Source organism: Leopardus geoffroyi, chromosome A1, assembly GCF_018350155.1.
Source record: "Leopardus geoffroyi isolate Oge1 chromosome A1, O.geoffroyi_Oge1_pat1.0, whole genome shotgun sequence".
In the NCBI taxonomy this organism is placed as follows: domain Eukaryota; kingdom Metazoa; phylum Chordata; class Mammalia; order Carnivora; family Felidae; genus Leopardus; species Leopardus geoffroyi.
The window spans coordinates 139,448,891-139,462,222 of record NC_059326.1 but is presented as its reverse complement, the minus strand read 5'-3'; the positions used below and the strand labels follow the sequence as shown (position 1 = coordinate 139,462,222).

The window sequence follows — 13,332 nt, the reverse complement described above, 5'->3', positions numbered from 1 at the left end:
TGAATAGCTGGCTGTGACATCATTTGGCCCTCACTCTGTACTTAAGCCTCATTTATATATCACATTGCCTATGGTCTTTTCTCATTGGACATGTCAGTTAGTCATATGGTTTAACACCGAGGTGATAGTGAAGTCAAAGGCGAATGTGGGTGCTAAAATTAGAAGAATTATTGGGTATAAGATATTTGTACAGATTATCTAAGTAGGCTTAGATTTTTTTTAATATTCAAAAATAGTCTTAAAAATTACCACAGGGTGCTCATGTACTTTTAATAAATACCCCAAGCTGAGAAACACTACCCCAGTAAAAATTTTTGCAGTGTTTAAAACCCTCTTTTAAAACTTAACACAGAAACCTTTGCCTCCTCTTATCTTGAAGTAACTCCTGAATTCACAGTTGCTTCTGAGTGACAGGGCGTTTTGGCTACATTGGTCAATGTGAACATTTCTCCTGACTCATTCTGAGAATGCTGGTGTGGCTATAGGTCCCGGAGTGGTTGCTTGTCAGGCAAGAAATGCCAGAAAACTAGGTCTTATCCTGCCTCAGACAGAATGACAACAGCCACTAGACACAGAGATGACTCATACTTCCTACCCAAGCAGCTGGGCTGCTATACAGGGAATTCTGATGCTTACTCCCACTGGGCATCACTGATCCCTCTCACTCCTGCAGTCTCCTGACTATTAGGTATCATCCTGATATGGCAGAGTGATCTCTGGGAGGGAGACAGGAGACCAGGCTGGTTCCCGGTTCCACTCGTGATAAGTTACATGATCTGAGAATGTTTTTCGATCCTGCCTACACATTGGAATCACTTGAGGAGCTTTTAAAAACCGCTAATGCCTGGAGGACCCCAGCCCCATACCTTCTGATCTAATAGTCTTGACAGAAGAGTAGGTGGCAATATTTGAAAAAGCTTTCCAGGTAATTGTAATATGCAGCCTAGAGTGAGAATCACTGATCTGGATCAAGTCACTTAACCTTTCTGAACGTCATTTTTCTTATGTATGAAATAAGTAGTAGTGCTAAATGGTCTCTAAAGACCCTTCCAATGTGGAAATTCTAGGACTTGGATAGTTATGTGTGATTTATAAAGGCTTTTACATCTATTCTTTCACAACAACCCCATGAAGCAAGAAAATTAACTATTTTCTCTATCTATGGATGTAAAACCGGAGTTGTAGGAGATTAAGTGAGTTGATTACCCCCAAGGCCAGTAAGTGCCAGAACTAGGATTAGAATCTGGTCTTTTGGTTCCCTGTATATTATTTTCCACATTTACAACAAGTAAGGACAGAAGGACATTATTTTCTACATTTACAACACAAGGGAGCCCACATTCCTTTCATTGGAAACCAGTTGCTGTGAACTGAAAAGAGCACACAGTGTTACCTAGCTGTCTTTGTGGATTTATGCAAAGCCTCATTCTTGTGCAGCAAAAATTGCTCACTTCTAGCAGAAAAAAATGCCTTTCTGTGATACAGTTGTGGTAGGAAATTGTAAGAATGGCAGTGACCATTCATTTTGTGAATGCTCAGGACTGGATCTTTACAGATGAAGAATACACTGCCATTTTGGGCAGTGACTGAAGGAGCAGTGACCGCTCTCTTGGGCAAACATACTTTCCATCCAAATGACTCACTCTCTGAGTTTCGACCCTTATAAATTCACTGTTTTGGATCTAGTATTAACTTTTCTCTGTGGTTACCCCTCACCCTACACACTTTCTAAAATAATTCCTCCCACCACCATGATTAGGAATATCAAGGTAGGGAAAGGTTGAGGTAGGAGTATAGAAAGTGATGGGAATTGTTGATCTGGACAGCCAGCCAGCCTCACTGAGTCAATTAATCATTCCCAAAGTATCTTAATTAACTTAAACTTCTGTGAGTCCTGCTTCTACTCTGGAGACGTGGGCCCTTTCAAAATACAAATATCCAAGAGGTGTGAATCCTGAAGACTGTAAATAATATGGAAGGCCTACTGCCCTTCTCTTGCCTGGAGCTACATAGACTGCGTGGGGGAAGTGGAGAAGGAAGTGGAGAAGGCTCTAGGATGGGGATTGGGAAGAGGGGGGGAGGTGTGAAAGTGAACCTCACTTCCATCATATTTCCCCAGGATCTGTCTTTTGTGGCAGTTATTATACTTTTATCCTCCCTTCTCAAATATTTGAGAATTATTTTAATTTTTTAGCCAAATATGTCTTGGTGTTACAGTGAACCTAAAAGAAAAACCTACAGTTTTCTTCTGTTTCTTTGCTCTTTTCTGCCCCCTCTCCCATCCTCCAACAAAAACAATTTTCCTTTCCTCTTTCTTCCTTTTGGGATAGTGTAAATTTGTTTAGACTTGCTTCATAAAACTTGAAATGGAAGTAAAACAGTCATTTGATCATCCATGAACAGATTCCCATTAGTCAGTACCAACAAATGGTTTTCCTGAAGACATACGAAAAATGGACTGATACTTTCAAATAAAATAGAGCCCGAGCAGGGAAGTAAATTCTTGGACACCTCTTTAATGTTCAAAGGCAGGTTATGTTTTATATTTTCTCTTGATGCGTTAGAACATAAGGTATAGAGAAACATTTGTTACTGCATTTAATGACAATTGAGACCGTACTTTATTTCTTCAGAGACCATACCAAAATAAAGTTAATTAATAATTTCACTTGGCTGATTAACTACATTTCCAGAATAGTGGCTAACTGAATCATGCATCTGCCTCACACACACACACACACACACACACACAAATGCACACCATTTCTTTCCCAAGTATAATATTAGGAAATCACAATGAACTAATTTCTGAAGAATAATGGACCTTCTACCTAAGAGCTTCAAGGAAAGCACCAGTGACCTTCGGATGAAGCACTCCTGTAGTTATACATTTTAGAAAAGCAGGACCACCACAACCTGCAGATAACCCTCACAGAACGCATCTTACCCTAACTCCGGCTTTATTACTGTTCTCCTCTGGGGGGAGGTGGCATCCCATCAGCTGCCCCTCATCACAATGGGTTTTGAGTGGTAAAGTTGTCAAGATTGCTGGCAGCTATGTAGTCCAACACCCTAAAAACCTCACCAACAGCTCATCCTACATGCCTCTATCAGAGCAGGCATACGAGCTAGATTTGGATTCAAGATTTAGTTTAGGATTCAGAGTTTGAGTTATATGCAAATATGATGACTGTTGGCTCTTATGCTTTAGACAACTAAAGCACAGACACTATTATGAAATGGACAGTTTCCAGGAGTGACTAGTGCCTGTTCAGTTTGAGGTCTATATATTATTATCCTCATTCAATAAATTACCCCCACCTTGAAGAAACTAGATCTTTAACTCCGTGGATTTTCTTAAAGCTGTGTTCTATGTCTGAATTACCCCTAGTGCTATGTTTAAGACCTATGCGGACTCATGACTTCTAAGGCTACTAAGGTACAATTTTACCACTTTATATTACCCAGTACTAACTGATAAAAATCTGCTTTAAATCTGAAGTACAGGTGAGAATATACCGAGCCTGCGTATTGATGGGCCTGTAAGGTATTTTGGATATTATCAGGGCACAACGTGAACAAAGTCTGTTGTTTCTAATTGTTAGTTGTTGGGAGAACTGACAGATGGCATTCAGAGGCCTCATCTCTCCTGTGGCAGGTGGGGATGGGTTAGCACAGTGGGTCAGACAGATCTGTTCCATTTCCATTACCAAGTTTGTTTGGTCATGGGATTGAGCCCAGAGGGTGCCTAAACCTTCCAGATTCCTCATGTCTGCCCCATTCTGTTAAATAACAGCTTTTATTGAGCACTCAGGACATGCTCGACAGTATGCCAAATGCTTTTCATGTATTCTAATCCTCACAACAGCCTGATAAGCTTGGAGGTACTTGTTTTACAAATGCACAAACAGAGGCTCAAAGAATGTAAGAATCTTGCTTAAGAGCTCAGACTGCAGAGGTTTTCCCCCCAGGATTGTCAGGCAGTATGTGAAGTGCTAAGAGTATAAAAATGAATATGACACAGACCTTGTCTTCAAGGAGTTTATGTTAATGGAAGCAGACCTCTTAACACATAATTTCATTTAAATGAGATAAGTTCCTTGACAGAAAAATAAGCGCAGAAATTATGGGGGTCTAGAGGAAGGTTATTGCCTAAGTTTCTAGAAGTTCTAAGAAAGCATCCTGGAGGAAGGGATGTTCGAGTTGAGACTGGATGGTTTAGCCACAGTGAGCCTAGCTTCTGAGGCGTATTATTAGGCTGCCCTGGAACAAAGAGTGGAGAACCCAAGGACCCTGTGGCAAATGTTCGCCAGTGTGCCTCAGCCTAGCCCATTTGTGTGCAGGGATCTCTAAGGTCTGACCTTCAAGGCTGATAAACAATAGCTAAGTTCACAAACAAACCAGAAAAACCCAAAAAAATTGGATGCATAGTCCTGAAATGATATTAATCTGAACAGTTAAATGTCTTATTTCTTGAAAAGTACTATTAACTTTTGTGGTTTAATTTTATTAGTACAACGCTACTTCTTTAACACTATAAAGTAGCCTATGCTGGTTTAATTATTGTTTACTAAGTGAATGGAAAGAGAATTAATGATAAAAAGCAGGGGTAACAAATTTCTTCTCTAAAGGGCCAAATAATAAAGATTTCAGGCTTCATGGGCGTATGGTCTTTGTCACCAATATTCAATGATGGTGTAGCATAAAAGCATCCATTGATAGTAAGTAAATGAATGGGTATCTTTGTGTTCTAATAAAACTTTACTTAGAAACAAAGGGGGCAGGCCAGATTTGTCCATGGACTATGGTTTGCCAGTCTGTGATAGACAACAGTCAATACTTTACCAAAGTTACAATTTGCAAGAGAGACATGTATTTGCTTCTTTTGAAATGTAGAATTTTTGATTCTGTGCTTACTTGTGTATAGGTAACATATCTGGGGAAAGAGCTTGTAAAGTACGTTTCTGAGGAAATACCCGTACCCTCAGAGCCAAACATGGCGCCTCAGCAACATCAACCTTGTCTTCCAGGTACGTGCAGACCAACACCCATTTCTTAGTTGTGAGGAAAGTGCCCAAAGCTACTGAGAAAGCACTCCTTGTTTTGTATTTTCATTCATGTAACATTCAAATAACCATTCTACAGTGAACAATTCAGTGGCATTTAGTACACTCACAGTGGTGAGCAACCACCACCTCTGTGTAGTTCCAAAACAACTTTCATTACCCAAAAAGAAACTCCACACCCATTCAACAATTGCTCCCCTCGGTCTACTTTCTGTCTGTATGAATTTGCCTGTTCTGAATGTATCATATAAATGGAATCATATAATATATAACTTTTTGTGTCTGACATCTTTCATTTAGCATAATGCTTTTAAGGATCTTGCCCTGAAGGACATTCAGTTTCCCTTTTTTGGAAGTAGTGCTGCTGTGAGCATGTCTATACATACATTTTAACCTGGTTTTAGTTCTTTTGGATGTATACCTAGGAGTGGAATTGCTGCATCATATGGTAATTATATGTTAAAGTTTTTGAGGAACAGCCAAACCGTTTTCCACAGCAACTGAGTCATTTACATGCCCACAAGCAACATACAGGGGGGTTCCAATTTCCCCACATCCTCACCAACACTTATTTTCTGTTGGTTTGTTTATAGCACTCCATTTTTAAGCATAGTTGATTCTAGGAGAATTTTTTAAATGACACCTTTTCTCACAATTCCATTTTCTAAATCTATATTATACTTACTTTGGGTAGATTTTTAAGTGTCATATAAAAGGAAAAATGGTACTTTTTTCCTTCCTGCAGGCATGATTTGGTTAGTTTTCTAAAATCAAGTACTAAAATAAATCTTTGCTTGTTAGTGTAAACTAATGTGCTTTATCTGGTGGAATCAACTTTAACCCAAGAAAGCTGAAGAGAATGTCGTCTTCATCATTAAGCAGCAGATTTTGAAATGATCTGGGAAGAGGCCGCACACATTTCTATAAAACGAATATAACTAAGTCTCTGTTACCCTTTGCTTTTTCCCCCAGTGTCCCTGCCTCAGACCAGTTGGGGACAGTATAAGCAGAAATGGAAGTACAATACAGAAGATGATAATTCTGTGATAACCAGAGTCAACAACCAAACAGGGATTACTATCATTAAGCCCCTAACCAGAGTCTCCCCAGGGCCATCCTTCCTACGACAAACCTTAATAATTCCAAGGACTTTCCTTTCCTAATTTTATACCTAATCCACTGTAACCTCCTAGGGTCCTTCTTTGTCTCAAAAACTGGCTTTAGAATAGGATGCATTTTCCCCATTTTTCTGAAGATAGCCTCAAGAGTGCTTTTCATCATTCTGGGAGAATAGATCTGGTAAAACAGAAATTGTGGAGAAGTTAAAGGGTTTAAACTGAAAGAAGTCATTGTCATAATTCATGGTCTTTGGTTTCTAATTCTGACTGCAGATCTACCTAATCAAATCTTGGAGTGGGGTCCAGGAACCTGAATTTTTTTAAGTGATTCTTATGTAGCCTGACTATAGACTTTGAATGACTAGCAGTGTCTGATTTCTTATGTAGGTAATAATTTGAAAACTCTTGATATTCAGCCCTTCACCTCTATCCCAAAGCATACCCATTCTCATGCTTGCTCACATTGCGTCTCTGTCTCTCAGTCTCTCTCTCTCTGTCTCTCTCTTTCTCTCTCTCTCTCTCTCTCTCTCTCTCTCTCTCTCTCTCACACACACACACACACACACACACACACACACACACACACACACACAGGAAAGTCAAGCAAACCCTTTATCCTCCTGGTTTCTAACCTCAAGAATCAGAGCAGAAATACAGGATCTTCCCTATTTCCTATTTCACAGAAGTTATCTGCTCCTCAGGTTTCTTAGCTCTAGGCAGGCATTTCCAACCCTAGCCATTTCTCTCCTTCCTCAGAGGGCTCATGGTTCCCCTGCTAAGTGAGCATGAAATAAAAAATGGGTTCTGAACTGCTGCTTCTGTTGCCTGCAATATAAACAAATTTCTAAATCGTAAACACTGTTTACAGAAATACTGAATTTTCTTTCCTTTAGATATTTCACACAGTGTCAATGCTAATTTGAGAACTATGGAGTGCCGATATGCCAGCCAACTTCTTGCTACCTTCATCCGGGCCTAGGATGCTGCAGGTCTCTGCTGGCATTCTGTAGGCTGCTGTTGGAACTTTATTTGAACCTCTTTAATTTAGGATTCTTCTGTACCTGGTTTTGTAGTACCTGACAGATATCCAACAACCTGGCAGATTAGAAAAATGTAAACTCTATAACCTTATTACAAGCCAACCATTGAAGAGAAAATCTTTTTCCCTCTTTTGCATATCAAAATGTCATGGAAATTGTGGATCTGACATTCTAGGATACACAAAGTTTGAAGGAAAAACAAGGCCTTACAGATTTCATCAGCCTGCTTCGTATCATGAACATAATCTGTTCTCTTACACTTTTTAATGGTCACACTCTTCAGAATAGTGCTTTCTGGGAGTAAGGAAATTAGGAAGACCTATTTACATTTCCCAGACCTAGGGTGATTATGCATCCCAGCTGGGCCAGGGCAGTCCTTAATCCAGCAAATTTATTAGTAGCACTCCCTTTGACTTGCAGATGTGCCTTGTTTAGATGACCTAGTATAGGAACCAAGCAAATAGGTGTTGGAAAAAATGAAATTTGGACAAGGTAAAAAAAAGAGAAACTCTCCAATTTCATTTACTTTTTTTAAAGTTTTTATTTAAATTCCAATTAGTTGACATACAGTGTAGTATTAGTTTCAAGTGTACAACATAGTGATTCAACACTTCCATACAACACCTGGTGCTCATCACAAGTACCCTCCTTAATCCCTGCCACCTTTTAACACATCCCTCCACCCATCTGCCCTCTGGTAACCATCAGTTTGTTCTCTATAAGAACTATATAGATTCTTACATACTGTTGTGCAAATAGATGGTCAAATTTTATGCATAACACTATAATTTTTTTTTAACATTTATTCATTATGGAGAGAGAAAGAGAGAGACAGAGCGTGAGCAGGGGAGGGGCAGAGAGAGAGGGAGACACAGAATCCAAAGCAGGCTCCAGGCCCTGAGCTGTCAACACAGAGCCTGACGTGGGGCTTGAACTCACAAACCATGAGATCGTGACCTGAGCCAAAGTCGGACGCCCAACTGACTGAGCCACCCAGGTGACCCAGCACTCTATATTATAAATAATTGCTGGCTACCTAATCTTAAGCCCCTGATGGACTGAGATCTTTGAGTTCAGAGAGACTTTTCTGGGCTTTTGCTCCTTATTATATTCCCCAAAGACTAGCACAATAGCTTGCCAGTAAATGTTCATTGAATAATGTTCATCAAATAATAATGAATTAATGGATGCATGAATATGATCCAAAGGACTGCTAACTTAAAACTGAATTTACTTGTGATTGACTGTCCTAATAAGTAGACATGCCTAGATCTCACAGGCTTAATGGAATTTGTTGTGAAGAATTCAACAGATTGTAAATAGGATTTCGGTTAGGTAATATTATCTCCTTTATCTGAATTTTTGACATCTGACTGTGAGATAGAAGACTAATGGCCCTTCACATTTTTTCAACCAGATACTTAAAAGAGAGCTATATCCTTCTACTTCCCCCTCTTCATGATAAATAATAAATCTGTTTAGTTTTGGTAACATTTCCTAAACCTCTTTAATCAGATGATGTCAGCATTTCATGGGACAAATAGCAAACTCAATAACTAATTTATTTCTTCATATCATTTGGAATCATGGTATCAAGAATATCCTAGGGGCTCCTGGGTGGCTCATTTGATTAAGCATCTGACTCTTGATTTCAGCTCAGGTCATGATTTCAGTCATAAGATCAAGTCCAGTGTCAGGATTCTCTCTCTCCCAGTCTCTCTGTCCCTCTCCCACTCCCACTTGGGCACACGCATACTCAATCCCTCTCTCTTTCTCTCAAAAAAAAAAAAAAAATCCTGAGTCACGAAGATTAGTGATAAAAGTTTTTAATCTTGCTGTTTTGAGACTTTATCCAATGAATCAGAGATGATGGAAGAGCTTTATTCTTAGTCCCGCACAAAAACTAGTCAAGTTGGTAACTCAGGTGAATGTGTTGGTGGACTCCAGAGTGCTAGAATGTGGTACATTAACAGATTTGAAGGTATATGCTATTTGTAATTAAAGATTTTAATCAGGGGCACCTGGGTGGCTCAGTCGGTTGAGTGTCCGACTTTGGCTCAGGTCATGATCTCGCCCTCCGTGAGTTCAAGCCCGTGTCGGGCTCTGTGCTGACAGCTCAGAGCCTGGAGCCTGCTTCAGATCCTGTGTCTCCCTCTCTCTCTGCCCCTCCCCCACTCTCACTTTGCCTGGCTCTGTCTCTCAAAAATAAATAAATGTAAAAAAAAAAATTTTTTTAAAGATTTTAATCATACAAACACAAGCCTTAAAAAATGAAATTCTGTTGGTGAAATCCTGATATATATATATATATCATTAAAGTCCTTAGAAGCTATAAAATGGAGTGAATCTATGGTGCATTTTCCCTTGAAATTTCACAACTTCCTCCTAAGCCTCTGCCTACTTGGCTGTAGTTTCTCTTCTGTGTTATTGAGGAAATCTTCACTGATATTTCAGAATAAATTGGAAGGAAAAAATGAACATTCCCAAACTTCTGCATAATTTGTGATCACTGTGTACAGACATATCAATCTTTTTTACAGTACTTAAAAAAAATCTGTTAATGTAGATCACAATTCATTATTTACTCAGAAAGCCAATCTTATATATATGTCCCCTGTCAGCACAGTAGTAAAACACTCAAAGAAAATTATGTCAAATGTATTCATCTAAGAAAAAAAGAGTATCTCCTGAAGTCTTTCTTTTCCCAAGCCATCATTTAATGCATATTAATTATATCATTTTCTTTCATCATTTCTTCATTTGAAAATAGAACATGCTTTTTCAGAAAAAAAAATAGACTCTTTTTCGATTTTGCTAAAAACTGTCCTTGACCTACTGATAATATGTTGTAAATAAATTACTTTAAAGAAAGTGTTTTGTTCATTCCAGTGCTATTACTGTGCTTCATTGCTCTGTAAAAGTATGTGTAACAGAGAGAGCACAAACATTCACAGGTGCTTCTGTTTTATGTGGTTAAGAACTTCTTCAAACTTAAACACCTAAGGAAGATGGGTGCCTGATAACAGAGCAGAAGGTGTTTATTTCAGCTCCTGTTGATGATTCTTGATTGTTTTTCATTACTTTAATCATAATTTTATTCATCCTAGTATCATGATTAACTTTGACCTAATTCTTAAAGTGGAGGATATATATCCACTGATAGGGGAGGAAAGAGAAGAAAACTAATTTATCTGTTGAGCACCTGCCGTGTGCCAGGCCCTCTGCCAGATTGTTTTACATACCTTAGGCCTTTGATGAGTTTCTTATTAGTAAAACTCCAGACCTGATGTCTGTACAACACAGAAAAAAACATGAACACTTTACATATAAAGTCAACTGTCTCAAACCCAGTTCAGCTTAAGAAACCACGTATAAAATTAATTTTCCCATAAAGAAAGGGCTTAAATAATTTAAACTTCAAAATATAATGTCCAAGTCTGTTTCTTGATTCCAGTATAGTTTTCACAGATGGCTTTTGATCTTATCAATATAAATCTATCTCATACTATTAATTTAGTTTTAAATATCAAATCACCTAATACTCTACCACCATGTTTAGCCTTTAGAATCCTTTTATTTTAAAAAGGTATTGAATTTTGTATTTAAATAGCTGTAATTGACTTTTTTCCCCAGTGTAACTATAGCAGATGTACTTTTACAATCTATTAAAATAATTCCTAATCATTTTCCCTTTGACTGGAATTATACTTCTTGTTCAGAATGAGAATGTGTATGTATATATATACACTTCTGAACAAGAAGTATAATTCCAATCAAAGGGAAAATGATATATATATATTCATTTCCATTTATAACTAGAGTAAGCAAAGAAGTGAAATTTCTATATCATCTAGTCTTGGACCTATTTTACAGATGATGAAACTGAGAACCAGAGAGGTAACATGGGTTGAATGAAAGGAGTACGTAGGTTAGTGATGTTTGAGGAGTGAACTATCAGTTAAAATAATGAGTCTGATTATTTTTACTTACGATCTATTAAGGGAATTTTTTTAAATGTTACAGGAGAAAGAAAAGTAAAAGTTAAAATTATTTTTAACCTAACTAATTAGCTTGTCATTTTGAAGTGCTAATTTAGGCCACTAGATAACATGAATAGGTGCATGAGCCTGTCCTTTTGCCTAGTGATGAAGCTAGCAATTCAGTTTAAGGAGACTTGTGCAGAATATCTAATATTTGGTGATCTCGCTTGAGGAAAATGGGTTTCTTCCTACTTGCATGAGTAGAATGGTTCATTAGTTAGCTGTGCGGTCTTTTTTTGGGGACGAGGAGGAATGAGAAGAGCCAAATGTTCACACTGTGGCTATCTTCCGAGTTGTACTGGGCCAGAGAAGCCATAAAACTTGCATGAGACAACACAAGTTTGTGTGACCTAGAAAACTGATTATCTGTCTTCCAGCCTAATACTATTTTCAGTAAGAAATAACGATAATAATAGCAGCTTATATTTATTGAGTATTTGCTATATGCCACTCAGTAGCCAATCATTTGACATGCATTATCCCATTTAGTCCTCACTACTGTTTCATTCTCAATTTACTGGAAATTATGGCACAGAGGGGTTTATATAACCACCTTCAGAAGCTGCAGTCATCCTTTTCTTGCCTTGGTGTTTTATACTGCAGACAGGCTTCTTTTTCCCAAGATAAGTCAATGCTGATTTATAGCTTTATCTTGGGTATGGAAAATGGAGTGAGTGAATCATGACTTGGTCAGAAATCTCATTTTGTGCTCAGTAGACTTGACTAGGGTCTAAGATTTGTAATAAGCAAATTTAAATATTATTTTTTTAAAAATAGGGTTTAATTTGTTGGTTCTTCTTTAAATAGGAACTTCCAGAGAGTCAATGCAAAGCATCCCACATTATCTACAAATAAAAGAAGTTCTATTAATCAGCGATCAAGAATTTCTCCCATGCCATATAATGGATCAACATTGGAAGTTCTATGTGGAATGTGAAGAGCTAACATTCTAAAACCTTGTTTTCTTAATAATTTAATAGGTATTTGTTCATATTATTAAGCCATATTCATATTTTATCTTATATGAACCGGAGGGCCTATTTTAATACACACTTTATGAGTTGCTACTTAAGATGTGTGTTTACTATTGTAAGAAAAAATAGAACTCAAACTATTGTAGTTAGATAAAATACTTTTTTGCCATTGTAATAAAGGCGTTTTTGAATTAAACCACATTGAATCTCTGGCTTTCTTTTTATTAACATAAATGTAAAACTCATCTTTCAGTCAATACTTCCACCTTTGTATAAATAACAGTTAACTAAAGGGAAGTAAGGATTGAAAAAAGATTGATAAAATGGTCCTGAAAAGGCCAGGCTAAAGTGTATCTACTTAAAACAAGAACTTAATGTCCTGGTACCTTCCCCCATTTACTTTGGAACTTATCTTGTGACCAAAATATAAAATTATGAAAGAGGTTTATTTTAAATTTCATAAAATTTAGCATAGATAAAACTGTAACTATGGTAAGTCTTAGAACAAAAAATGAATCAAATGTTGATTTGGTGGCTGATTATTTTAAATAGGATATACTTAACCTTTTGCTACATTGTCATGAAGATTTTTGGGTTTTTTTGTAAGAAAGATTTTTATAAGAGAAACTTGGGGAGCACCTGGATGGCCCATTGGTTGAACATCTGACTCTTGATTTCTGCTCAGGTCATGATCTCAGGATTCCTTAGATAGAGCCACCATGTCAGTACAGAGCCTACTTGGGATTCTCTCTCTTTCTCTGTGCCCCCCTCCCCTGAATAAATTTAAAAAAGGAAACTTGCAAGAGTTCTCAAGGGTCTGTCTGTCTTTTTGAGAGAGGATGCATGTGTGCATGAGGGAAGGACAAAGGAGACAGAATGAGAGAGAATCTTCGGCAGGCTCCACACCAGTGCAGAGCCCAACACAGGGCTCAGTCTCCTGACCCTGGGATCATGACCTGAGCCAAAATCGAGAGTCCAACTCAACCAGTAAGCCATCGAGGCACCCCTCAAGGGTGTATCTTAATCCTGTGATTGCCATCTTATTCTTTGCCTATCTGTCATTAACCTAGGCACCCAAAGAAGCTTTTTGACTC

General features: G+C 37.9%; 1 protein-coding gene across 4 annotated transcripts in view; it reads left to right on the top strand.

The window, feature by feature from the left end:
- Positions 1–12,436, top strand: part of ANKRD31 (ankyrin repeat domain 31) — a 143,771-nt gene extending 131,335 nt beyond the window's left edge. For all 4 annotated transcript variants that reach the window (XM_045495705.1, XM_045495679.1, XM_045495686.1 and 1 more), the window contains 2 exons: positions 4,928–5,030; positions 12,072–12,436. In XM_045495705.1, coding sequence (XP_045351661.1) covers positions 4,928–5,030; positions 12,072–12,217 — 249 coding nt within the window. In that variant the 3' untranslated portion in view covers positions 12,218–12,436. The remainder of the gene's footprint in view (positions 1–4,927; positions 5,031–12,071) is intronic.
- Positions 12,437–13,332: the final 896 nt, after the last annotated feature.